At 46.5% G+C, this 27,988-nt stretch overlaps 1 protein-coding gene across 3 annotated transcripts; it reads right to left on the bottom strand.

The window, feature by feature from the left end:
• Window positions 1–826: 826 nt before the first annotated feature.
• MAB21L3 (mab-21 like 3) lies at window positions 827–23,132 on the bottom strand. Of its 3 annotated transcripts, XM_038561869.1 has the most exons (7): window positions 22,344–23,131; window positions 21,558–21,803; window positions 12,637–12,777; window positions 9,529–9,820; window positions 6,791–6,975; window positions 6,144–6,338; window positions 827–1,571 (listed from the first exon to the last, which is right to left on the bottom strand). In XM_038561869.1, exons 2-7 carry the CDS (start codon window positions 21,603–21,605, stop codon window positions 1,224–1,226), a joined length of 1,209 nt encoding a protein of 402 aa, XP_038417797.1. In that variant the 5' UTR covers window positions 21,606–21,803; window positions 22,344–23,131; the 3' UTR covers window positions 827–1,223. The 3 variants fall into 3 exon arrangements, with proteins under 3 accessions (XP_038417797.1, XP_038417796.1, XP_038417798.1); XM_038561868.1 differs by having other exon boundaries at window positions 21,558–23,131; XM_038561870.1 differs by lacking the exon at window positions 12,637–12,777 and having other exon boundaries at window positions 21,558–23,132.
• Between the last annotated feature and the right edge of the window lie 4,856 nt (window positions 23,133–27,988).

Below are 27,988 nucleotides of genomic sequence, written 5' to 3'. Positions count from 1 at the left end.
GCCCTGTGGACTTTGGTGAAATGCAAAATGGGGCCTTACTGACTTTCGGTGCCTTGATTCTTGCATGGGTGCTTGGGGCCCCCTTTATGCTGCCCCTAGAATGGGCATTTAAAATGCAAGTCATAAATAAATAAACAAACAAAATGCAAATCAGATTACAATACCCTACTGCTCTGGAAGAGGCCATATGTCACACCTTTGACTTTAGAATAAAATAAATTCCTTGCCAGCTTTTCAAGGCTACAGGATCTGACTTACAGGCAGCCCCTCCAAGCCTGCCTTTACCCCGCTTCCCTTCCCCCTCTGCTGTTTGCAATTTCATCCTTCCAGGGACTCTCTCGGGCTCTCTTGCAATATTCCGTTTATTTTCCTTCAGGGCGCTTGCTACCATCTGTAAGAACCGTGTCTGTTTTTCTGTTGTCCACTGCCTGTCTCCGCCTTTAGGCGCCACCCCCCAAAGGGTGCATCCTTTGTCCATTTGGCTCTGGGCTCTATTCCCTGGTGCCCAACTAGCACATATTTATAAGGGAGTGAGTGAGGGGGTGAAGTGAGCAAAGGCAGGTATTGAGAGGTGAGTGACACCAGATCATTCCATGTAGGTCATTGTTCGGAGTCCATTCCAAGAATACCTGGCCCCGGAGCACAAGGAAAGGGGAGTCACTGGCAAACGGAGATGCCCTTTCATCTTTGACCCACACTGGTCATCGAAACCACCCTCTCCCTACTTCGAGAACACCAGGGAAGCAGACAGAAGCAGAAGCCCCGAGCCACAGTCCGGGAGGGCTGGAGGGCCGCAGGGTCAACCCAGGCATACCGACGCAACCCATCAGATGCCATCATTTAATTAATTATGTGGTGTTGGCCGCTCCAGGAGGCAAACACCAGCTACCAACCAAGAATAACAGGCTCCCAGCCCTGCTCCGGGAAAGGCATGCTCACGGTTGCATTTTACAAACGGAACACTGGTAAGCCTGTGGCCAGAGGGCTGGAGAACCGCTGCTCCGGGCCTCCGGGCCATCTCCACCCTCTGCGGCAGACGATCAGGGCCTGAGCTGGGGTGGGGGTGGGAGGTAATACGTTCAGTGCTGTCATCAACTCAAAATTGGTGGCTTGGGGAAGCCTGATGACAGCTGTCCCCGAGGGAGGTAGCTCGTGAGGGCTGAGATACCTGCTTGGCTCCAGAGAGGCCTGGCCCAGAAATCTTGAGGGACAGTGTTCCTCTCTTAAGTGCTGCTGCTCAGGGTGCCCTGGGCCATATGCTGCTTCTCTCCCGGGCAGGATCCTACAGGGAAGGATGAGGTCGAGCCGGGAGCAAGGGTCCAAGAGCCTCCCAGGCCGCAGGGCAGGCTGATCTGGGGGTTCTTCAGGAAGAGGGCCAGCTGCTGGGCCACGGCATCCAGCTCGCCCCAGTTGGCAGACCGGAAAAGATTGCTCTTTCGCACGAAGTAGTGCTTCAGGAAGTGCTGGCTCACGCACTTGTGCAGCTTCCTCACCAGGCGCAGGAAGGCTTTGCCGAAGACCTGCCAGTCCTTCAAGTGGGGATATTTCTCGCAAGTCCAAAAAAGCACCGTCTGTGGAAGGAAGAGGTGGCATCAGACATTGCACCGGGCACCACAGGAGAGGATCTTCAGACACATCACCGAGCTCACAGGGCCTTGGAAGGAGGGAGGGAGTCACCCAGGGCAGGGAGGTTCCGCCGTGATTCTCGGCCTTGTCCCACTGGTCTCCTGCGCTCCTTTGCTCATTGTCTCTCTGGCCACTGACATGTCTGGGGACCACCACTCTCCTTGAATCTGTGACCCCCCCCACCCTGGGCAGATCCCTCGGCTCCTCCTTTACAGGGAAAATTGAAACCCTCATGACAGCAAACCAGACAGTTCTAGACAGTTTTGCCTACACGGGCATCTTCTCTTCTCTGCTTGACCACATCACCTGGCTGGGGGAAGCCCATGCGGCGGGGGTGGGGTGGGGGTCCCTCCTTCCAAGAGCTGTCTGTGACTGACTCCCTTCTTTCTTGCAGGCTCTTGAACTTGTTCTAAGCTCTCCTGCCCTACCCCCTGACGCAGGACCCATCTCCCTCCTAACTTCTCTGCAAGTGCAGGCTTCTCAAATTATCTGTCGTCATTTCCTCTCCCCTGATTCTGACCTCAGTCCACTGCAACGTGGATTCTTTTGCCTTCAGGCCTCAGAAGCCGCTGTCTGTAAGGTCCAACAATCTCCACATGGTTAAATCCAACAGGCCTCACCTGGCCCTGGGCTCACCTGACTTTCCAGCAGCATCGAATTCTCCCACTCACAGCCTCCCTCTTGAGCGCTTCTTCACTGGCTTCCAAGCCACTGTGCTCTCTGGATTTCTCCAGGCACTGCAGCCACTCCTTGGTATGGTATCCCCTTGACCTGCCTCAATCCTAGGGTTTTGGAGGCTCAGCTCCACTCGCTCTTTTTCTTTTGTGCTCACTTATTTCCTTCCTCAGTGGCATGAATCCCCACCACACACACAGAAGTCCCTCGCAATTTTCTTTCTCCAAGACAGACTTCTCCTCTGACCTCCTCACCTGCTATCTCTTGGAAATCTGAAAGTTATCTCCACCAACGTGTCCCAACTGAACTCACGGCCTGCCCCTCACCCCACAAACCTGTAGTGTCTCCAGCTGCTTGGTCAGTCAGTCATGCAAGTCACGAGCTGGGAGTCACCCCTCCCTCACCAGCGTCATCAAGCCCCGCCAGTCCCCCAAAGTGGTTCTCAAATTGACACACATATGTTCATCTCCACTATCTTCTTCCACCTCACCTGGACTTCCGCCCCCATTCTTGTCACCATCTTGTCACCACCTACGCCTCAGCCAATGTGATCTTTTTGAAATATAAATCTTTCTTCTTGTCTGTAATACCTTAAAGCCTTCTTCTGGCTGGTTAACCAAAACCCACAATCCTTTGCACAGTGTGGTTTATAAGGTTTGGTCCCTGCGTTCCTCTCCAGCCTTGACTTGTCCTCATTCCTCCCTGGCTCTCTCCTTCCAGCCCCGCTGGCCCCGGATCATGCTCTCTTCTACCACAGGGTGACTTCTGGTGCATGGAACATACTTCCTTCCCCAATTTGTCCAGGACACACTCATCCATCAGATCAAATTTCCCTATGATACCATTACACACTTTCTTCACAATATACTTCTCAGAACACCAGTGATCACAGGAGTTGTCACCTCTGTATTTATTTGTGCAATCCCCCGCTGGGCTGTAAACTCCATGAAAGAAGAGGCCGATACCTATTTTAATAACTATCATGTCACTAAGCACCCAGCTGAGGAGCTGGTCCACAAGAGGTAGTCAAAAATGTTTATTGACTAAGTAAAAGAATTAATGTTATGATTTAGATGTTGAGCATTTTTAGAATATAGTCTTCTTATAGAAGAAGAAAATAACAGGGCAGCCCGGGTGGCTCAGTGGTTTAGCACCGCCTTCAGCCCAGGGCCTGATCCTGGAGACCCGGGATCGAGTCCCACATCGGGCTCCCTGCATGGAGCCTGCTTCTCCCTCTGCCTGTGTCTCTGCCTCTCTCTCTCTCTCTTTGTGTGTCTCTCATGAATAAATAAATAAAATCTTAAAAAAAAAAAAAAAGAAGAAGAAGAAGAAGAAGAAAATAACAGTTTTAGGTTCACAGCAAGATCCGGAGTATGTTTTTAGATCACATCGTGCCAAGTAAATGAGTTGGAGATAATATCACGCTATCAGGAGAACCTAGACACAAAAAAGTGTTTTAATTTCTCCTGTTTTATCTCCCTAAGCATACCAAAGCGGTTAAGCCTCTTACAATCAAGCCCCTGTGCCTTTGAGTGAGTTTTAAGAATAAATAAACCAATGAAGGATGAACTCTTGTTCGCATGAAGTTGCTTTGGGGGAGAGCACTTGGGGAGGACGTGAGAACCTCATCAGACTGTGTCAGACTGATGATGACTGGTACCTCCTTCCTGATGCCGTTTTGCAACCCAATCTCTTCCACTTTCCCCTGACTGAAGGCTTGGCAAGGATCCCTTACACTCCAGACATCATCCGGGAGGGTATCTAATGCCACATTGTCACCAGCCATGTCCGTCCCAGTGTCTAAATGTGAGGGCATCCTGCCCTTGGACCAAGGATGGAAGGCTAAAACAGGCAGCTAGTACCACTTCTCTCTGTCCTGTCCTAACACATAACCCCCCTTTTACAATACCCACTCTTGAGAATGCACAATTCTATGCCTTGTTGGTGAGTTAGGGAGAACAGAAACAGAGTACATTTAAGGAGTTGCCCTAAAGCCCTCCAGTGATTGAGAAGTTACCGGAATAAAAGTAAACCCTTGGGTGTAACGCAGTTTTGACAGCAGTCAAGGGCTGGGAGGCCTGTGGTGGCCCTATTCAATCTTGTCTAAAATATTCACATCACTTAATATGTTTCCATCCATCTTAATTGCAAGACAATGAAGTCAATGGTTACGATCATTAAGTTCAATACAAGGTAGAATGGAACTTGCTTCTCAACTCTGACTTTTCCTAGTGTAGCCTGTAGAAAGGCACGCAAGCAAAAAGCCAAACCCTCAGAATGAATTAGAGTCTCAGGAAGTACATGCCCTCAGTCCAGAACAGGTGGGTGTTTTTAGGGGAACGTGCGTGAGCACATGTCGGGAATATTGAAACTCTAGAGAAAGGCCCCAGTACAGGCAGATTGACATTCACAGATTCTCGGGCAGGTCAAGGAGGGCAGGCTACGAGGAAAGAGAAGAAAGCAAAGCAAAGCCTCCTGCCTCCGGGGGGAACAAAGTTGAATATGACGTGAAAGCGTTCGCTCAACAAATATTTATTGAGTAACTACTATATACACGGCACTGGGAGAGATACTAAGGGTTCAGTAGTGGTTGCCCCTAAATAGCTTACATTGGAACTGGAAGAGTAATACGGGGCCAGCAGATGATGGTCCCCTGAACGAGAGGGGTACAAGCAGGAGCCTGCAAAGGAGGCACCGCACAGACAGGTGCCCTGTGCTCACCTGTGTAGAAGGTCAGGGAGAAGGAGCGAAGCTCTCGGGCAGACACTAGCTAGGCTTGGCCTGTGCTGTCTCTATGTCTGCCACCTTGCAACCTCCATGTGTGTGTCACACGGCATGTTTCAGGAATGTCCAGGTCACTATGTGCAGAAGAGGAGTTGAGGGTGTGATGGAAGGCCACCTCCCCAGGGGGACTCCCCAGATGTCCCAGCCCAGGTCACATTCTGCTGCTCTGGGTCCTCACAGAACGACGCTCCCGTCCTCCGTGGGGCTCCCCACACCGTGTGATTCCATATGCACCAGGGGGACCATCTGACTGTCCGTCTCCTCTGTGAAACCATAAGCTCCAAGGGATCAGGAACCGCTCCTGCGTTCGCCTACCTGTACCTCCAGGGGCAGGACATACAGCGCGAGCTGGGGCCAGTGTCAGGCCCCAGCTGAGTGGTAAAGGCAGGCATGAATGTACACTCTTGGGTTTCGGGCAAGAGGAGCAGGTGCTGCCAAGGGAGGGGAAATCTTTGCCTGAGGATTTGGGACCCGGAAGTTCAGGTCTGCAGCTGTGCTCATGGGACGATCACCACTTCCGGGTAGGCCTCCCTGCCCCCCCACTGAGCAGCAGTGGCCGCACCCAGCTAGAGTGGGGACCCAGGGAGCCCTAACACCGGGGGGAACATGAATTCACCTGAGGCTCAAGCCATTTGTAAGATTTCCCCAGGCCCCAGGCTTCTCAGCGTTATAACCAGGGCTGAACCTCAGCAGGGTTTCTGGCACATAACGGGCATTCGGGCATTCGTGTTGGTTTGTTGAGGGAAAGAAGAGGAGGGGAGGGACAGAGAGAGAAGAAAAAGAGGAAACGACAAAAGGGAAAGAGGGCGAGCAGGACAGGGAAGAGGAGGACGCCATTCAGCCTGGGCAGGGCTGTCGTGGGCACACCTATGGCCTGGGGTTCTAGATCTCAGCAGTTAGTGGGGACTCATGGGAGAGCCAATATGGACACTAGGGCCCCCTCTAGAATCTGTCGCATGGACACACACACACACACACACCCGTTTGTGAGTGGCTCTGACCAGGCCCTGCAGAGCACGCAGAGACCACTTACCCATACCCAGGGCGCATCCGCTCACCTGCAGATGGTGGGACGTGATGACAGGCCTCTTTCCCGGACACCAGACATCCTCCTTCACCTGCCTCAGGGCCTGAAGACACTTCCTGCGGCAACCCCCGTCCTCGTCCAGCTGCTCCAGCAGCACCTGCTCGGCCTGCAGGAAGCTCAGCTGCCAGTGATAATTGGAACAGGCCAACAGGGCAAACCCAAACGACTGGGGGAAGAGAAGAACATGGGGAACATTGAGAAGGATGACGCTTGCCAGAGTAGAGCCGTCTCAGAAGCCATGCGCTGCTCTGCGGCAGGAGGGGAGCCTGCTACCAGGCAGGCAGTACCTCCCGCGTGGGGATGTGGAAGGAGGCTCGGGGCAAACCCCTTTCCTGGCACACAGTGAACTGGAAAGACTGTGCCCACTTTCTCTCGGGCACTGGTTCTCCAAGTTGAGCCTGGAGAGCTTGTTAAAACAGATTGCTGGGCCCTGCCCACCAGCTCTCCCTCGGGGGATCCAGAGCAGGGCCTGGGACTCTGCATCTCTGACAGGCTCTCAGGGGTCACTGCAGATTCTGAGGACCACACCTGGAGAACCACTGATCTGGTGAAACCTCATTTTTCCTTCCAAAGCTGGTTGACAGTGACGCTGTGAGCTGGGCCCCGGCCCACTGATACCTTGATGCACTCCACTCTCTGTCGGGAAGGCCAGCGCTTCAGACAGGGAGGCCACCGAGCTTTCTCAGACCAGGCCGTGGGGATCTCCACTGCGGGGACCAGCTCTAGTTCCACCTGACACGTGGGCGTTTCCACGGCAACCCAAACTGCAGCTGCAGCGTGGTGTGGGAGCATGCTGACCTTACCTGGTGGGAAGCGACAAAGAGGTGATGAGAAGAGGAAGCCTGGCTCAGCGCCCACGTCCTAAGGACGGTCCTAAGGAGGAATCCGGGAGCCACAGGTGTGAGCAGCTCCTTGCAGGTGATGGGGCAACTTTCACAGGCCGGAAACACCCCAAAGGTGGGGGGTTTATGGCAAAACTAGACAATTAGCTGAGTAAATATTGGTAGAAATGTTGCTAGAAAACCTCATTGTTGGTGCCGGTTGCTTTTCCCTTTCTCTCCCACCCCCGAGGCTTTTATGGCACCTTTTCTTTTAAAGTAATAGATTCTTTTCAGAAGGCTCAATGGAAGAGGCAGAGAAGACAAAGAAAAGATGGAGTATTTGCTAGTAAAAATGAAATCCAGCCATTCTTCTGTGCCCCCTCCATTCTGCTCAGATGTCCTGACCTTGTCAGCCTCCGTCCCCTGACTTCATTCACCGGCCTCTAGTGGAGCTCGGCTTAACCCGTCCCTCCCCTGCCGCCCAGGCTCTCTGATGGCATTGTTTCCACTATCCATTAAGCTAGCCTAGCCTCAGGTGTATTTGTCATCCCAAGCCCTTGCAATTATAGAATTCTTCAAAGTGTGTCATAGCCACTGGCTGAAAGGCTCGAATGAGTGGAAAGAAGCCCCGCTGCCTCTTCCAACCTGGCAAAGAGAGGGAGAGAAGATAAATGCATCTGGGAGCATCTTCCAGTTCCTGTACTAGAATTCGTTGCTAATCTGTTCCCCCTTCTTTCAAAAGATACGCAGTAGTTTTGTTTGTTTGCCTTCATTACAGATAAAAAGGATGAGCTGTCTTGAATCAGGATCTGTTCTTTTTCTCTTGTTTGCTCAGAGAAGAAAATGGAAGCTTGCTCATTAATCACGTTAAGCTATTCAAAAGGAAAACATTCCTCTCCTTGGCTGGGGTGCGATGAAGAGCTTACTGTCTGCAGCTCATCAGAGCTGCCCAGACAGGAACATGACGACGTCTGGCACCCTGGCATTGTTTACTGAAAGCATCTCATCAACCTGGCCCGTTTGCAAGCCCTCATTTGCACTTTCACTATTACCAGTGTTTCGAAGTGAAGAGGTCAGCACATGCTGGAACCAGCCTGCCCCCCACACCCTGCTTCTGCCCTGGCTCAGCTCACTCGATGCATGACCTCAACCTCGGTCATGCATGATAGCTCCTCTCTCTCAACCTCAGTGTTCTCATCCGTAAAACAGGTAGAAAAATAACTCTGACTCTCCAGGGTTGCTATGCGCATGACATTTTCCACGAAAGCATCCTTAATGTGGTAAAAAACGCATTAAACATGGGCTAATTCCATTATGGGACCTTTCAGAACAGCTCAGTCCAGACAAGTAAAAGTACATTTTCAAATCCTTTTCTTTCTACACACGTGGGATTGCCTCTTGGTCGGTGCTCTGGTTTTTCCCTTCATTATCCAGCGCAGGGATTTTTTTACAACTCTGTGTAGAGGTAGAGGTAGTACAATTTATTTTGTCAACTTCCCTTTGTTTTTGATATTATGTCTACTTACTTTCTTTCACACAGCCCCTATGGCAGTGGACACCATTATGCATATTTCTTTCTAATCTGTAGGAATATATTTCTAGACCTGGAATTGGTGAATTGTCAACTGAAGCACTTTATAAAAATAAAAACAGACTGACTGCCCTTTAAAAAGTAGGCACCAATTTATACTTCCAAAAACAATGCTTGAAAAGGCCTTTTGTACCACACTCACCCCTACACTGAGCATGATCACATTTTTTCATCTCTGTCAATCTATTAGTTGTTTTAATGCACATTGCTTGAAATATATGTTAGATGGAATTTTTTTCCCCACTTTTTTACTACTACGTGTTTATATTCTTTTTCTGTGAGTCATTTTTCTGGTCATTATTTCTATTGGCTGGCTCCTACTCTTACTGGTTTACAACTACTCTTTTATAATTAAGAAAATTTGCAACTTTTTACCCAGCATGAAATACACATTTTTATTCTGTGTGAACAAAATGTGTGTGTGCCCGCCTGTGCACATATGCCACATGTTGGTATACGGTTTAAGATTTTGGGATTATCAAACTTATCGGTTCTTTATGGCTTCTCAATTTTGTGTTTTGGCACAAATCAGTGGTTTCCAAATGCGGCATCTCAATACACCAGGGTACTGCAGTCAGTTGGAGGGTGTTGTAGGAATGTGCTAATACCAAAGATATGTAGTTTGTGAATAATTTGCTTTTTAAAACATGTAGCCAAGTTTTTAAATTAACATCTGGGAACTGGTGCATAACCGAAAGCCCATCATTTCTCTGCTGGGGCAATAATCCACGGAAATCCAAGTGGATGTTATATGGATCCTATTCTTCAGTGTCAAAGCAGAAAAAAGAGCTAACTCATATTGTGAGGAGTGAACAGATGTAAGGAGCACATGGGGATTATCTTAATTTAGGGGCATGAGCTTCGGGGTGACACCTATGCAGAGGTTTTTTAAAGCAAAAGGGGAATGCCAGAAATTGTCCTTGTACTTTTCTTGATCAGCTCACCTGAGAGATGACAGGTTCCAATTGCATTTTCTACCAGCTTCCGGAACACCTGGAGGACCTTGGCAGGCACGATATCCCCCTCTATGTTCACATCTGCCTTGTGCCACTGCCACAGGCTCTTCATAAACTGCTCCACCTCCAGCCACTGCTGCAGGCCCTCCGGGTCCTGCAAGGGGCAGGAAAGCCTGGTGCCCTGCAGGGTGTAGTACCGCCAGCGCTGCTCCCTGGCCTCCCTGTACCCAGCCAGGCCCTTCACTGGGACAGTGACGAGGAACTGGCTGGGGGCCAACACCTGGCATCAAGAAAGTAGAGAGGAGTGTGAGTTCATGGACTCGGGAGGTAACAGAAATCCTCAGGGAGCCAACCAGTTGAACCAGGGAGCTCAGTGAACTACTCAACCCTCAGCAATGCGCCGAGATGGACAGAGAGCTGCACCTGCCTGCCTGTTGCAGGAGGATTCCATCTTTGTTCTGCCACTAACCACTGTCATGCTTCAGGCAGATGAGTAAATTCACTGAGTCCTTTGTGTAAGGAATCTGCAAGGGAAAGAGTGAACCTGACCTGAGACTCTAGAGGGCACCTAACGTCTAGGGGGAGAAGAGAAAGCAGGGAAAGGAAATAGTATACAGGGAGCTCAACACATACAAAGCACTGCAATTCTCATGCATTAGACTAGGTGGTCTTCCCAGCTACATGGTGAGGCGGGCTTTGTTAACATTTCCCAGATGAGGAACCTAAGGCTCAGAGGGGCTCTGAGATCTCCTGGGGACACACAGCCATTAAGTGGTAGAGCACGAATGTGGGCTTAAGCCCTCTGATGGCTTCTTCAGTGGCTGTTTCCGATGCTGGGCTGGCTCTTAGTCAAGGAGGAGTGATCTGGATTGGGTAAGGGAAGGGATGGGGGGAGATGAAAGGATTCTGCAAAATATCTCCCTTTCTTTTGCCTGATCTGATGACTCATGGCCAGTATTGATGATCAGTCCTTATAAAATCACAGGTGAAACGAAAAGCAGTTGCTAAGACCACATAAACCTTTGAGACGATTCTGAATTTAATGGAATAAAGCACACAATCAGCATCTCCCTACTCCATTTCTACAGGTTAAGTAGAGGCCAGGCTGAAAGTGGTCAGGCCAACAGTCCAAAGGATAGAACAAATTGGACAGCAATGTGCCAGCCCCAGGGGGGCTTGACCTTTGGCCACATCACACGGCAGCCCACACCATACTGCACTTTTTCCCATCAGTGAGCTATACCCTGGAAGAGCCACCTCCTTTTCATGGAAAGTTCTGACCATGGTATTTGGTTAACTTTTGCTCAGGGCCAGTTCACGGGTCAACACCAAACCCTGCCTCACTGTCAGAGAACAGCAGTGTGATGCTTTAGATAATGGATCCACATGACTTCTGGTGCCAACAGAAAGGTGGTGGGATTAAAAAAAGGGAACAAATTTAAACAATAGCACTCAAAATCAATACATTATTTGAACTCACTTAATTGTAAATTTGAGTGTATGACTGTTATGTTAATAGTCACATAAATGATGCTTAATTGATACTTGGTGAATTTGGTCCAAGATAAAAACAATTTTTATATGCCCCACTCCAATTATTTTCAAAATTTAATATGCAGGACGTGATGTATTAAATGTGAGATATATTTTAACCTATGAATTCTAAGTGAGGCCACAGAAGGAAATTTCCTCAGATATAATTCTAGGAAAAGTGGTGTTGTGGGGCCACTGGGTGGCTCAGTCGTTTAAGCATCTGCCTTCGGGTCATGATCAAGTCATGATCCCAGAGTCCTGGGATGGAGCCCTATGTCCTCCGGCTCCCTGCTCAGTGGGGAGTCTGCTTCTCCCTCTGCCTCTGTCCTTATCCCTGCTCATGCTCTTTCTCTCTCACTCTGCTCAATCTTTCAAATAAATAAAAATCCTTTTTTAAAAAAAGTGATGTTATGTTTCTGCTCCTAGTCACTGGTCTCTATTGGTCTAATGCAGTTTGGAAGAATGATAGAAGTGGGCAAACGATATTGTCATATGTCAGGATTCAATCTAAGTTTTAGAATTTTCACCCTGGGTGAATTTCCCAAAATCTGTGCTCTGTCCCCAAATCCACAGGTCCCAGAATCTTGTGGGTGGTCCTTATGCCCAACGACCTTGGAATGTTCTAGACCAGCAAGGGTCTTCAGTTCAGGGACTATTTCTTTTACTCATTCATTCATTCATTCATTCACTGAAGTTGAATGTCTACATGGGCCACACACCATGCACTGGGTCCTAGCAATGGAGCGCTCAATAAGCATGATCTTTGCAGTCAAGGGGCTTGTAATCATGTGTGAGAGATAGGGCATGAATATATATTTAATACAAGTGAAAGGGGTTCTCGTGTGCCAGAAGAAAAAGTGAGATAGAGGAGCATGGGAACTTAGAATGACCCAGAGTCCTACTTCCCTCAGCTCTGAGAGGCAACGAGTCAAGTCTGCTCCACAAGGTTGTTTGCAGGCGTGAGGGAGGCCATTTCTGCAAGAACAGCATGGCCCACACAGCAGGGCTGCAGGAAAGCTGGCTGTCATGCTTGGCCTGGTGGCTTAGAGTCCTGTCTGCAGCAAGGACAGGGGTTGCGAAGCTGCCCCTGCAGTTTCTAAGGGCCTCTTCCACTTCTTCCTTCCCCCACCTGCAACCCATAGACTCTCGCTTTCAGCAATCTTCTCACCAATGCCTCCAGTTCCCTCTCCCCAGCCCCCAGTCTACTAAGCAGGTGCTGCCTAAATGAATGTGTGCTTGACTAAACTTTAGTTAATACGGCACAACACGCTTAGAATCAGAAGCCCCGGGCTGAGTTCTGGCTGTAGTGCCAAATGGGACATGCTCGGGTTATCTGACTTCTCGAAGCCTCCATTCTATCATCCGTAAAGTAGGAACGTGGAGGCTCACATGACACAGCACCTAGAGAGCAAGTGTGTAGGTGGTAAATACTCAGAGGACCTACGGGACATGAAGGATTATTGGTACTCTGGGTGGTGTGTTGCCTGTGGCACACCGAGACCTGCCCTCCCACACTCCCTGGCTCCCTGGGTGGCGCTTACAGAACGAGTGAGACCTGCTTACCTTAATGTTCCCATTGTATGTGTCAGAATAAGGCACGGCCTGGAATCGAATGTCTTGGTGGCTGATTTCTGTGGTCAGATGGTGGACAACCCTCTGCACTTCCTCCACAATCTGGGAGATCCGCTGGCGCCTCAAGCCCACCTGGGTGTGAGGGGATCAGCATAGGTGGTCACTCCCAGGTGCAGGGCCCAGGATCTGGCACAAGGACATCACCAGACAGGCCCGGTGGTGGACAACCACAGGAGTCCGTTCAGATGAGCCTGCCCTCCCAAGAAGCCCAGGGGACATGCACCAAGGTGTGATGGCACTTGCTGGTGGCTTGGTGTCCTCCTCGGATATAGAAACATTCATCTAGCATTTATCTAGTACCGAAATATGGTGAGTGCTGGAGCACATGGTGAACATGAAAAAAGCAAAACAAGATAGACTTGTCCTCATATAGACAGGAAACGTGTGTGTGTGTGTGTGTGTGTGTGTACACGTACGTGCATAAACACATATACGTATGCATGCACACACGCGTATGTGTTTGTATAACCTAACATCAGATATGATAAATCCCATGACGATTAAGCAGTTTGACATGTGGAATCATGTCACAGGTGGTTTTTGTGCTTTTTTGTCCATAAAGGATGGCTCTCTTCACCCTTTCTTTGCTACTAGACCCACAAGGAAAGGCGCGCACTTATGTTCCTTCAGGTTCCACATTGCAAGTTCCCGAGAAACAGAATTACTGCCAGAAAGTTGAGCACCAACATTATATACCTTTACAGCTACTCAAGGTTTAGGGAAAAGAGGTGTTCGTGGGGGACACGTAGGAACTTTAGTAAGCTCAGGAGAGTTAGAAAGATCCAAGTGAAGAAGAAATGGGAAGAGTCTGTGTTTTCTGAAATGGAGGGCCTCCGTTCTGTTGCTGAGGTGGCACCTGCAGACTCCTGCCAAGACAAGTGCTCCCCCCTTGGAAAGGCTGCTAAGTCTGGCCAGGAACTGATGGGAAGCAATATCTGATATATCTAAATGCAGTGGCCACTGTGAACCTTTATATCCTCCTGAGTTTTGTATAATGGCTGTTTCTATGTATTCTCAAGTGGTTTAAGGCACCCATACGTAAGTCAAGAAAAAAAATTCCAAGTCAAAGAGAATTCCAGCTGTTTTTCTAAACTAACTCATCAGCTATTCTAGTCACCTGAGACTTCATACCTTCTACCATGGTTGGAAAGGTTGTCCACCAACAACCATAGATGGACGTAGGACACAAATGTGCATATGCACACATGCTGTTTGTCACAGGAGTAAGGTGTGTCATATATCAAGTGAATTCATTAATACACATTTATGTAGCACCTCTGTGTGCCAGGTACTCTGTGACATGCTGGGACACAGCAATGAATAACACAGACATAGCCACGGCTTACTGGAGTAGGGAAGACAAGTGTAAGTACTGAATATAAGCATGAGGGCCATAATAGGGAAGTGCAGGGTGCCTCTGGGTATACAACAGGGCAGGTGGCCTAGTCTGGCCTAATAAGCCTGAGACATATTTTAAAGGTACCTATCCCCATTTTTGAAAAACAAATACCTTCCAGATGCCTAGGAGTAACAAGAAACACAAGACAAGGGCCCTGATCTTAAGGGATTACAATCTCATGGGAAATACATGATATACATGAAATAGTCTTTCAAAATCCATGCATCTTATGTGACCTTAGATATGATGATCATGTCTATATAGGCTTTTAACACCATCTTCTTGCCTCCAGCAGCCACCCACTACTCTCCATACGTCCACCCACTATATTCATCATGGGAGAAGGGATCCAGGACATCATTCTTGAGCATTTGTAAACTAGCAAGATTCTGCATCTTTCAGAGTGTCCAAATGGAAGAGAAAAGGTGGTCACAGACGGAGAAAACTATTTGCTCTGTCAGAAATAAAGGAGAATACATTTAGCAGCCCATGATGAAGGGTCTCCTGCAGGGTAGGACTTCTTTGTGTTCTGGTTCAACTCCATTCGATCAATTTTGTTGAACAATTTATGCCAGGTTCTGTGTGTACATGTTGTCAAGAGGTTTACAGCTGACAGGACAGAGCAAGACAAATAAACTGGAAATTAAAGTCACGGCAATCTAGTTCTGGGTATAGGTATGTACAGGATGCTATGGGTACACAGAAAAGGGAAATTTCATCTAGTCTGGAGGCAGGGGGGCCCTTCCTAGAAGCATAGTGTAGGGGAGTTATAGCTTGAAAGATTAGTAGGAGTTAGCTAGAAAGGGAAGGATGTGAAGGTCATTCTAGAAAGAGCAAATGGCTGATATCTAGTATGAGGAGCACAAGAGGGAGGATTGTAATGGTTTCCTTTATTACTGGGGAAGGGATTGCCTTGTAGGAGAACGGCAGAATGGGAGAAGCAGGAAGAGGTCTTAAAAACGATGGAAGAAAAATTTCAAGAACAGAATCAACAGTAAGTGGCTGAGTGAGATAGGGCCCCCAAAATGTCCACAGCGTTTGGCAAATAGAACAGGATCAATGTGTTCAGGGAAGGGACAGGCATAAAGCCAGATTGCAGTGGGTTAAGAGTAAGTGGGAGGTGAGCAAGAGTAAGCAACTCCTCCAGGAAGTCTGGCCAGAGAAGGGGAGAAACAAAACAGGAACACCAACAGGTTTTTTTCAAAATGACACACAGGTTTGAACATGTTTAAATGCTGAGAGAAAAGAACCAGTGGGGAAGGAAGAGGCAGCAGAGAGCAAAACCACTGAGTAAGGGTTTCCTCACCAGGGAGTCGTGCAAATCCAGGAACCTGTTGAGCAATTCACCTTGGTGCATCAGAAGGAAAAAAGGACAGGAGCAAACACAGATAAAAGAGTCAGAGTGCAGGAATCAGAGAGATTTCTTGTCTGAGGACTGTTTTCTTTGCAGAGTAGGAGACAAGACATTGTACTATGAGTGAGGAGGAGAGAAAAACATGGGGGACTCCGGGGCAACAGACTTTGGAAATCACATCTCTAAGGAAGAGAGGCTGTTCAGGCATGTGTGGGATGACTGCCAGACAGTCCCAAGACTCAGCTGTGGGGGGGTCCACGGAGCTGGAGCATATTGATGGGCTCAGTTGTAAGGTGTCCTCCATACCTCAACGTCCAAGGGGAACAACGGAGGTGCCAAGGTTAGGCCTTGCTGCACAAGACCTGGAGGAGGATAAAGGAATCGGGGAAGGTTTCCATGGGGCGGGCCATGGTTCCCAGCTGGGGGAAGAGAATGGATAAAGTCACTTAGTAGATTAGGGAACACAGGACAAGTTCCAGGGCCAGAGGTCTAACCAGGAACAGTGGGAGAAAGTAATGTAAGGCTAACTGGAGAGACCTCTGCAGTCAGAAAATAATATTCTCAAATAGCTAATTTCTTAGCCTGTGTTGAGGGCTAAGGCTCAGCCACGATTCCTCCACTGATTTGAGTTCATAGAACTCGAATATCAGTAACACGGTGGTAACTCCACATGCATATATATTTTGCTGAGTCGATAAGCTAATCGACTCAGCAAAGGGGAAGAGAGAGAGGGAGAGAGAATCTGAAACAGGATCTACACCCAGCAAGGAGTTGGACAAGGGGCTTGGTCTCAGGACCTGAGCCAAAACCAAGAGTTGATGCTTAACTGCCCAAACCACCCAGGGACCCTGACACTGTCAAATAAATTTTAACTGATAAAAGCTCAAGAGAAAATGTGTGCGCACGTGCATGGACACACACACGATGAGTAGCTGATCGAAAAAAGTCTCCACTGTGAATCTTTTCTACAAATGGCCCTCACTTGATGGTGACATTTTCTTACTGGGCAGAACGAGGCAGTTCACACACTCCCTAGAAGGCACCTGTAATCCCTCACTCACCATGCATCTTTATGACCTGTTTTGATTTCTGAAAGTGAAAAATCAGAATAAGGGAATACTTTTCTGGGCTGAGAGCCATAAATTCTGGTTTAGATCTCCTTTATCCATTACTACCACTGCAATTGTGACTCGGGGGCTTAGAGCTTGAAGAGACCTCAGAAACCATCTTGTCTGGTGTCACCTTACCAGAGGCCAGAGCGATGGGTGGTTGTCCTAATGTGACACTGGTAGTCAGCAGTAGAACTAGTCCTAAAGTCCAGGTTCCCTCACTGCTCTTTCTGTCCCACTGAGCGGGACCCTTAAGTAGATGCTCCAGAAGCAATACCTACTTTTATCCTCTTCCTGAACCTACCCATGCCCTCTATTTGAATTGAAGTCCAGGCTCATGAAATAACAGATCCAAAGTCTCATTTATTTGGGCATCACTGACTGTTCTGTTCAGGCCAACATAGTAGGGGATGGGCTGTGGGGCTCAATCAGAGCTGTGGGGAAGAGCCCTGCTTTGGCCACCCCCCTGCCCATGCCAGCACTTGGGAAGGAGTCGACTGGGAGTCTCTTCCCTGCAGGTGATGGGCTGCTCCTTCCTCACATATCTCTGGCTATACTTCCTGCAGCCAATTCTTTTCTTTTCTTTCTTGTTTTGAGATTTTATTTGTTTGACAGAGAGGGGGGCAGAGAGAGAGAGAGCGTGCACAAGCAGGGGGAGCTGCAGGCAGAGGGAGAGGGAGAAGCAGGCCCCCACAGAGCAGGGAGCCTGATGCAGGGCTTCATCCCAGGACCCAGGGATCATGACCTGAGCCCCCCCAGGCGCCACCTGGAGTCAGTTCTTACCTCTACACACTTTGTGGAGTATGTGCTCTTCAGCAGCCCCAGAAGGGACTCAGGCTCAAGGTTTCCCAGGCTCTGACCCACAGACCACTTGTCACGCCCTTGGTGTCAATCACAACCCAGAAACCCCAGGTGGCTTCCCTCCACTCCTCCTGACCACAGCCTAGCAGAGGTAGGGCAAAAAGATTCCATTTCAGGGTGTGGAAAAGCAGGGAATGGGGCCTGAGGCAGCTTTATGGGGAGTGGTGTTGGGGAAAGAAGGAGGTGCCACCACACGCAGAGACTCGTGGCAGGCAGGAGCCCAGAAGAACTTTCATGCCAATCCAACCTCAGGAAGAACCCAGCGGCAGCCTTGAGGCAACCCCAACACCAGACCCATTTTGTAGTGTAGCTTTGAAACACATGTAAGGGGGAAACAGGGTCCTTTAAGAAGAAGGAATCAAGGCACATTCAGTCCAAACATGACCTCAGTGCCCGCCTGAGTTTCACATGCCCCCTCTGCTGCAGATTAGGTCAGTGAACATAAGAGTGCATTTCTTTTTAAAAGGCTTCATTAAAAAAAAAAAAAAAAAGGCTTCATTTGTGGGGACATCTGGGTGGCTCAATGGTTGAGTCTGCCTTTGGCTCAGGTCATGATCTTGGGATCGAGTCCCTCATCGGGCTCCCCGCAGGGAACTTGCTTCTCCCTCTGCCTGTGTCTCTGCCTCTCTCTGTGTATCTCTCATGAATAAATAAATAAAATCTTAAAAAAAAAAAAAAAGGCTGCATTTGTGGATGGGACAAAGCATGAGCAGAAATGCATCAGATGAAGTTAGTCGGACACATGATGCTGGATGTGTAGTTCCGTCCTCTCATTCTCCCTTGGGTCGCACTGACCCCGGAAAGTCATGCTACACTTCCTGGCGTGCAGATTCAGGTACTCTAATGCAGCAGGGTTTCTGCAAACAGAGTCATCAGAGGCCCCCACGAAGGGTGCCATGCATTTTCTGCGGGCCTCCTTCTCTCTGGGGCAAGTGCACCTGCCCATACACACGTACACAGCCCCGCCCCAGGCCACTTTCCTCCTCCCCAGCCACAGCAGCCAGCAGCTGTTGCCCCACCCTCTTTGCTACTATTAATAGCTCAAGTTCAGAACAATTTACTGTTTCAAATGTAAATGAGTGAGAATTCAAGGTTATTGCCTATAATAACACCATTCTGATTCACTTGCATTCCGACCTGCTTTCTCCAGACAGGTAGAGGGGCGGTGCTAAGGAATATGTCAGGAATGTCACACAGGTCTGGCCACATCATAAGCATGTGCCCTGTGAGACTGTCACCCACCATGAGTGTCCCTGGGGATGGAAAGCCGAGAACTTCCTGCCAGACATCAGGAAGTCAGATATTTAATTCTGGAATTGCATGAAATTCAATCAAGTTTAAAAAAAAAAAAAAAAAAAAAACAGGACCAGCACCATCTCTGTCTTCCAGGGTTAATGATCTTAAAAGGATGGAGATGTAGGTGCTACATACAGGTGAGATAGGAAGCCTTCAATCTCCATCTTCTCAGACCCATTCTTTCCTGAGCCAGATGCTAGGGCCCTGCAGACTGTGCATGACTCCGCAGAAACCACAGCGACAGTTGTACTATGGAGCTGAGACAGGAGGGACACTTCCTGAGAGCTAGCTCCCTTGAGCTGTCCAACAATCCTGAAGGGTGGGTGCTATGATTATCCCCATTTTTCACAGGAGGAAACACAAGTTCACAATGTGTAAGTACTTTGCTCTGGGTCTCTCCAGAGTCAGTAAGTCCCGCAATGGGGATCTGTGTTGGGCACTGCCCATGCCTGGCAGCCCATGTTCATAACCACTGCACGGCTCTGCCTCCCCAGGGACAAGGCTGCAGGGCATGAACCCACACTGCTTGAATGGGGTTCCCTCAGCCTGGAAAGCCTCTTCCATACTCATCCACCTGTTCAAACCCCCTGTGCCCTCTGGAGCTTGGTCTCCACTCCTCTAGCTGTGCAACGCCTCCTGCATGAGAGCTAACACTCCTCTGCTCTCCCCTAGCACCATGTGGGAATCTCTGTTGTAGCCCTTGTGGTTGGCCATGTGTTATAGTAAGCATTCTCCTGTCTGCACAAGGAACATCCTCCTTTTGCCCTCAGTTATGTGCAAAATCTGCAGGCGGGATAGGGCCATCCTTAAAGATACCCTAAACTACATTTTTCCTCTCAGTTAGCAGGCCACATCCCAGATTTGTGTGTTGGGCACAGTGTTTTGCACAAAGCATGTGCTCAGTGTGTTTGTGGAGATACAGAGGGTTTAGTAGAGCAAATATGGCTTTGGAGTAAAACAGAATTTTCTTACTGACACCTCAGCACTTTCACTATCCAGCTGTGTGACTCTGGACAAGTTATTTAATCTACAAGAGCCCATTTCCTCCTCTGTAAAAATGGAGAGACTGTGCACGTGGTGCATGGTTGCTGACAGATTAAATGAGATATTGCCCGGGCCTCAACCTGCCAGCACCTTTTTCACTATTCTTGTATTATCTTCAATGAATCCTAAAGATATTCTGACCATACATGTACAAAGATACTGTGTGAATATCAAGGGCAATGATGACATCCAAGACATTATTATCCCCTCCAAAAACTTAGAAAGAATAAAACAATATTTAAATTGTCACTTGAGATAATAATAGGAAAGGTGTCAAGAGTCAATATACGAGTGATTGCCAAATAAATATTTTAGTAATAATTATGATGGGAGTTCATAGGGAAGCCAAAACATTCTGTGCTAGGGTGTCAGGAAAATCTTTCTTGATAAAGTAAGCTCTGAGCTGAGTTTGAAGGATGAATATGAGCCAGGGAAATGGAGAGGAGAGAGGCTGTCTCCCCTGGTAGAGGAGAGAAGGGGAGCTTGGGATTTAGACCTCCTCAGGGCCTAGAACTTGTGAGTCAGGATTGGCAGCCTTACCACATACAGGGACAGAGCGGGGACACACATGAGAGGGAGAGTGGAAGGGGGTGGATGTCAAACCCAGGAGTGCTGTGGCTCCCAGAGAACCCGTGAGCACACTCTCTGTTGAACAAACAGCCCCAGCCCACAGTTGCCAGGCAAGAAACTGGGACCTGTGGCTGTCAGGTATTCTGATGTTTCCCTTTTTCCAGAAGATGAAACTCTAGATTTCTATGCAAGATCCCACTATTTTGAAATGTTTGTAACAAATTTGAAGCAATTTAAAAATATTCTGCAGGCCAAAGAAAACCTGTGCACAGGCTGGTTCAATGTGTAGAGCACTGTTAAGAATCTCTGCTATTGGAGATGCAGGGAAACATCATGGAAAGATAAAGTATTACTTGGATGCCAGACTGAAAAACGTGGACTTTTTTCTTTCAGAAAACACAAGTCCATGGGGAAAATGCCTGGCAGCCTCCCTTTATTCCTTTAGAATAGCCCCCAAAAGGGAAAATACGGGACGTCACTTTGTTGGCTATAATTTTTATTATTGTAAGTGTCCCCTATTTATCTAAGTGGTTTGCTTAAGAAATCAACTTTATTTATCACTGTGATAATGAACTCTACTTTGTTTACTTGGGAAGGCGTGTCCCTAAAACTTAGACAAATCCCTAACCTTAGTTTTTAGTTTTACAGGTGGCTCTGGGCCTTAATAGCTTCATCAGTAAATGGAAAGCCTTAATTAAGTGAGATCATATTTAAGGGGCCTTCAAGTTGTAACGTTCCAAGAGTCTCTGCCTCTCTACAGAAGAAATTCAGTTAACTGTTAATTGATGTGATAAATATGATATCTATTTTTAAATCGAGCAGTTTTAGAGTTTCTGAAAGGCATTCTTAATCCCATTTACTCTTTTTCTAAGGCCCTATTATCACCCCCATTTTACAGAGAAGAAAGCTGAAGCTCTGGCAGGTTAAGTGCCTTGTTCGTGACAATACCCAGTATCAGGGGCAGAGCCAGAGTTCCAACCCACGTTCTAACTTTCTGTTCCCGTTTAACTTTCTATACCCAACGTGCCTCTGGCACTTAGAACCTTAGAGAGAAGACGAAAATAAGATAAGTCCCTAAATACTCTTATGAGTGATGGTCTTGGGTTCCTGAGGAGCATTTCATGTATCTTTGGAAGCAGCCTGACATCCCTTCTGAATCCAGGCTGGTGGAGTGGGAGGGAGCCAGGTGGGAACGTGGGAGAGCAGTACTTGTCCTTACCTTATTCAGGAGGCATTCTTCCAAGTCTCCTGCAGTTGGGGATTTCATGACTTCTTGGTCAGTCCCCAGTGGAGCAGCAACGTCTTGGTTTGTCCGTCAGTGGAGGACAGTACTTGCAGGTTGGTTTCCCAAGAACGTTAGTCTCGGTGCTAAATTTCTTTGAGGATGTATACATGGACCAGAGACTGGTCTTTCCAATTCTTCCCTCCAGCTCTCATTTCCAAATCGGGAGCATCCAACTGTCATCTTTCAGGAAATTTTTTTTTAAAAAAGGAATTTAAAAAGGAGAGTTGATGGAATTGAAACTGAATTGGAGTCCAACCTAATAGGACTCGATTAAGCTCTATTGTCGGGTGCTTTGACCGAAGGGCAATATTCCAAGTTGTATTTCCCATTCAAATATTTAAAAGCTCCATTTGAGATAGAAACGCTCTGTAGTTGGCTTCTTCTCCACCTTTTTAAGCTCTTGTCTTAATGCTAGATGCATCCTGGAGCCCAGTATCTTATATCTCCTTGTTCTTATCCTGTTGACAGTAAATATTCCTTGCCCTCCAATCCAGAAAATCCCGCAGATTGATTTACCTTCTTTACCATAAACAAATAGGGAACTGCCAAACAACCAGTCAGGCACTCGTCATTCTGCCTGAAAACAAGCAGGTCCAGGTCTCATCAACCAAATCAGGGCACAATAATTTGCATGTGGAAAAGCGCGCACACACACACACACACATGCACACACACACAGGCATATCCAGAAAGGGCAGGACCAGGGACCCTTCTCCTCACCTGCTGAACTTTAAACATAATTTACCTCTTCCTGCTTGAAAGCTGGCAGTAAAAATAAAGTCAGTGTAAACAGGCCCCTTGAGAGTCAAGGAAACACTCTTGTCTGGTTTTGCCAGCAAAACCATGTTGGAAAACAGCTCAGGCAGTAAATTCCCAGTCTGGCTGGCTGGGGCTAGTTTTATTACAGAAAAAAAAAAAAAAAAAAAAAAAAAAAAAATTCACAATGGCCTGATCTCCCTGACGCTGGTAAACATCAGAGACTGCTATCAGATGATCTAAAGAAATTACAGCGCTTCTGGGAGCCCAGCTCACTTCTGGGCAATGCTCTGAGTAAATGCCTTTCCAAACCCACCTCTGAGAGCTCAGCAACGGTGTTGGTTCCCCGGGCCACTCAGCTCTCTGTAACCACAGTATTTGCATATCTCCCCGCTCTGCCCGGACTAAAAGCCTCATCTGAGCCACACCAGAGCTCCCTGCTCCACCCACCTCATTAATCCCAGCGTTCACGCCAGCTTCTATAGGTCCCTTTTGTGCAATATTGTCGTATATTGAAATATTCTATGTAAATATTGTAAAGCTACCCTTCCACAAAACTGCCTTGATTTTCCATTTTCTTCTCTTTGTAATTCAGAGTTTCCTTCATTTGATATCAGATGCTCCCAAACATTTCAGAATCTTCTCTTGACCTAACCACTCGTCAGTTTTTCACAAACAGAACATGAGGCTGCCTCTCTGAATTTCCGACAACTCAGGATTTCCTCTCCACCTTCTTTTCGGCTTCATCAAAGTCCTCCTGGTTTCTCCCATGAGCTCTTGTTTTTGTCTTTACTTCTGCTTCATTACAATCATTAACTTGGGATCCCCTGTCCTCTGGTGGGCCTCTCTTACGGTTCTAATTTTTCCCCAGATGCCTATCAACCAGATGCACAAATTTGCATCGTTCTCTACCTGTGGCTGCCCTACTTGCTCCAGCGTGGCCACAAATCAGAATGTTGAAACTGCATTTCTCTCACTAGGGCTCAGTGATGCTTCCCAGATGTGAACCAGGAGAACAACCAGTAGGCCAACTGTAGAGCCTGGGAGAAGGAAGAAGTCTGTGTTCCAGCCTCATTTTACCTGGACGTCATACCTGGCAAACAAGGGGTTATATAAGCACAACCTGTTCCTTACTCTCTGATAGAGTTTTCCATGGCAAAGCTTCCAATATATAGGGCAGTTCAACAGTGCAGACCCTCTGACAGATTGGCAAAGAGGACCCTTCTTTGTAGATAGAGATCTCTGGCTAAGTGGCTTTTGGATTAGCAAATATTTATTGAGCAACAGTCTGCCTAAGGCACTATGCTGGGCCACAGAGAAAGATTCAAAGTTAACTCAGATTCTCCTCCTTTCTTGGGAAATAAATATCCTCATTTCTCATGACTCATGCCAAATGCAAGTATGAACATGCAAACCAGCTTTGGCTCAATTTCTATTCTGAGGACCAAGGAGTTATTTTTTAAAGTCAGTTTAGCAAGGTATTCAAAACCCTAAACCAACAATAGGAAAGTCCTAGGAAGACAATGTCACTCCTGATTTACCAACAGAAGTGTTTGCTATTGATTTACCTAATGGCTGCAATTTTCATTCCAAGAAGGGTTGGCTTGATCCAAATCAATCTTAAATACACAAATTTGTTACAGTTCACCAAGATTACAAACTCTGATGTATTTTTCAAAAACTTCCTTTAATCCTACGGTGACTCAAAGCTGACAGCTCCGAGGACCAGATAGAGACAATTGTCCATGCTCTGAGGAAGCCCCCAGCAGTGAAGAAGGCGGTGACTCTATCTGTTCTGTATCCCCACTATGGTCCAGTACCTAACACATAATTGACGTTCAATAGTGGTGAAAATTTGATTGCATTATAGATGAAATGATATTCTCAAATATAAGATATTTGGAGATACACAAGATCACTTTATAGGGCACCTGGGTAGTTCAGCCTGTTAAGTCCCTGCTTTCGGCTCAGGTCATGATTCCAGAGTCCTGGAATAGAGCTCTGAATTGGGGCTCCTTCTCTCTCTCTCCCTCTGCCATTCCCCCTTCTTGTGCTTTCTGGCTCTATCTTTCTGGCAAATAAATAAATAAAATATTTTTTAAAAGATCACTTTATAAAGTGTAAGTTTAATTTCATATATGAACGTATGACCTTTTAAATTACCATCATCTTTTATAAAAAGGCCTGAAATAAAAGAACTTAGCATAGTACCTGTCACATGATAGGATTTCAATAAATATTTGTTTTCACACTTCATTTTCTTCCCTAGGGGGCGGGGGGAACCCTTCTTTTAATGTATCTGACTAACTGTCCTGGTCTTATCTCATGGGTAGGATCTTTCATTGGGTTGGTCCTTGGAGTCCCATCAGAAAGCTAGTCTCCTTTCCTGTTATACCAGAAATGGCAACTGAGATCATCTGAATTTGATCTTTGTGTAGGTCCAGAGGTAGAAGAGCCCCAATTCAAACACCTGCATAGGTTGGGCAGGTAGTAAAATAAATCAGTATAGAGCAGAACAATGGAAAGGGGTGGGGTCTATGGTGGACTCAAGAATATATTCCCTATCTAGGGAGGATACTCTAGGGAGTGTGTGTGTATTAAACAACACTGTACTATCAAATACTGGACAATACAAAACCCACCCTTGTACTCTATATTCCTGTAATACTAATATTATTGAAGTCCTCTGAAAGGTCATTGACATCTTCTCTGGACCTTACATAGGCAATCCTCTCTGCTTGGGTACACCCTTCTACCACCTTCCCTCTTCACTAGGCCAACTCATATACAGACCTTCTCTAATTCTTAAGGCTGAGTAGGGGACTCTATGTAATGCTCCTAGACCACTTGCTGGTTTACTTGTATCTATCACATGTTGTATTGTATGCTCCTCAAAGGGAAAGTACTTACACCTACATAGAGTGGGTGCTCAATAAATATCTGCAGAATGAATGAATGAGCAAACACCTGAATAAATGAGGGTGGCCCCTTTTCTCATTCTTCAGTCTAATCTCATCCTACCTATAGGCCTAAGATAAAGTGAGAAAAGTGGAAGGTAAATAATGAATAAATGTTCATTGGTTCACTTGGGAGCACCATTAACAAAAACAGGGGATCAGATAATGTTCCTTTTAAAAGCTGATTTCAGGGACGCCTGCGTGGCTCAGTGGTTGAGCGTCTTGCCTTTGGCTGAGGTCCTGGGATCGAGTCCCGCATCGGGCTCCCCAAAGGGAGCCTGCCTCTACCTCTGCCTATGTCTCTGCCTCTCTCTCTGTGTCTCTCATGAATAAATAAATAAACTCTTAAAAAAAAAAAAAAGCTGACTTCAACTCAGAAAGAGCCGAGCAACAGGATAAGATGTTTGCAACTGAAAGAAGCTACTATTTATAGCCTAAAAGTCTCAGGACTGCTGAAAAACTGCCCAATAATTAGAAGATGCCATGTGGATCTTGGAATCCAAACACCCATGTGTCTTTGTAAAAGTAACGGCTCCATCTGGCCATGTCAATAAAAAGTACATTACTTCTTAGCTGCAATTATTATCATAATACATCCAGAAAGAGGAGAAGTCTTCCAATATCAGCCTGAAGGGAGAAAACATATGTTTACTTAACATCAATGACTCTATCACTTGTATCACCCATGATCAAAGGAAATAGTGAGGAATAATTAGTGCTGTCAACTCCAGCTTTTTATACAGCAAAGACAACCTATTTTAGTTACAAAATAGTATACACTAAATGATTCCAGTTTGGGCTCGAGGAAAGGAAAGGAGACTATCTAGAAATGTTTTCCTCTCTCCATGTGTCCACCCATCTATATTTCTGTACACTGGAATGTCATTCTGGATTTTCCTCATTCAAAGGGCCCATGCTGAAAGGCAACCCAGAAACTTATTTTCAACAGAGACCAGTTGTTGATGTAATAAAACTCCTGTTATGGCTTAGATGATGATCTATTTTCAAATTAAATAGTAAAGGATGCTTCCATTTTCATATCTCCCTGCCTGGTAAGTGGAGCTCTGTATTTTCATCAGAAATTTTTCCTTAAGTCAGTGTACAGCTTCCTTCTCTCTGGGCTGAGTCACGTGAGGCTGGCATGTTTTTCAGTTGACACAACAGAGAACACACTGAGAGTAAGGGAAGTGTTGAAGGAAGAAGACATTTGGTTTTATTAACTGGTTACACCATGAAGTTAACTGGTAACTTTATCAGGTGTGTATCTCAGTTTCTGTCATGCCTGAGTTAGGAGGTAGCAGGACATAGGGGATAGGAGGGATCAATTGCTGCTAGTTCTTGGTCACACAGTGGACTGCTTTCTCCCCCACCCACCCTCTATTGCTCATTACATTACAAATATTTCTGGTTTTGTTTTTGGTTTTTATTTTTTAGTTAAAAGATATCCAGATAGAAGATGCAGACACAGAGATCAATGGAACAAAATAGAAATTCCAGAAATAGACTTACACCAGTACAGCCATTTGATCTTTGACAAAGTGTAAACACAGTTCAGTGGAGGAGATATTCTTTTCAACAAATGGATATTGGAACAATAAGTCATCCATAAGGAGAAAGAAACCTTAATATAAAGTTCATACCTTACATAAAGATTAACTCAAAATAGATCACAGGTCTAAATGAAAAACATAAAACAATAAAAGTTTAAGAAGGAAACACAGGATAAGTCCTAGTGACTGGGTCACCTCTTTAAGGTCTTAGAAATAACACCAAACTGATGATCCATAAAAAACCCCCAACTGATAAACTGGACTTCATCAAATTAAAAACGTTCATTCTTCCAAAGATACTGTTATGAGAATGAAGAGACAAGCTAAGGACTAGGAGAATATATCTGAAAATTATCTACTCCATAATGGACCTGTATCCAGAATATACAAAGAACTCTCAAACTTAACAGCAAGAAACAAATAACACAATTAAAAATTGGGGAAAGAACTGAAATAGACAATTCACCAAAGAGGATACGAGGATGGGAAATAAGCACATGAAAAGATGGGCAAAATCACTAACCATCAGAAGAATGCAAATTAAAAACACGGTAAGATACCATTGCTTACATACTTACTTGAATGGCTAAAACACTGACAATACCAAGTGCTGACAAGTATATGGGGCAACTAAAACACAATACATTTCTACTGGGAATGTGAAATGGTACAGCAACTCTGGAAAATGACATGGTGATTCATCATAAAGTTAAATATAAGTCTGACCCCCAAATAATCCCACTGTGAGGTTTATAGCCTAGAGAAATGAAAACTTGGTTTATATAAAAAACTTGTCACAAACATTTGCAGCAGCTTTATTTGTAATAGTCAAAAGCTGGATACCACCCCAAAGCTCTTCAACAGATGAATGGATAAATAAACTGTGGAACTAGCATGCAAGACTACTATGCAACAATAAAAAGCAACAAACTACTGATAAACACAATGTGGGTGAATCTTAAATACACAATGCTGAGTGAAAGAACCCAATGTCAAAAGGTTACATATTGTATGATTCCATTTACTTGGCATCTTAAAAAATTATCAAAAAAGACTAAGCTATAATGGTGGAGAATAGCTCAGTGGTTGTCTGGGTGTTTGG

Source organism: Canis lupus, chromosome 17, assembly GCF_011100685.1.
Source record: "Canis lupus familiaris isolate Mischka breed German Shepherd chromosome 17, alternate assembly UU_Cfam_GSD_1.0, whole genome shotgun sequence".
NCBI classification, from domain to species: domain Eukaryota; kingdom Metazoa; phylum Chordata; class Mammalia; order Carnivora; family Canidae; genus Canis; species Canis lupus.
The sequence above is the reverse complement of the archived record's forward strand: the minus strand, read 5'-3'. Positions and strand labels throughout refer to the sequence as shown.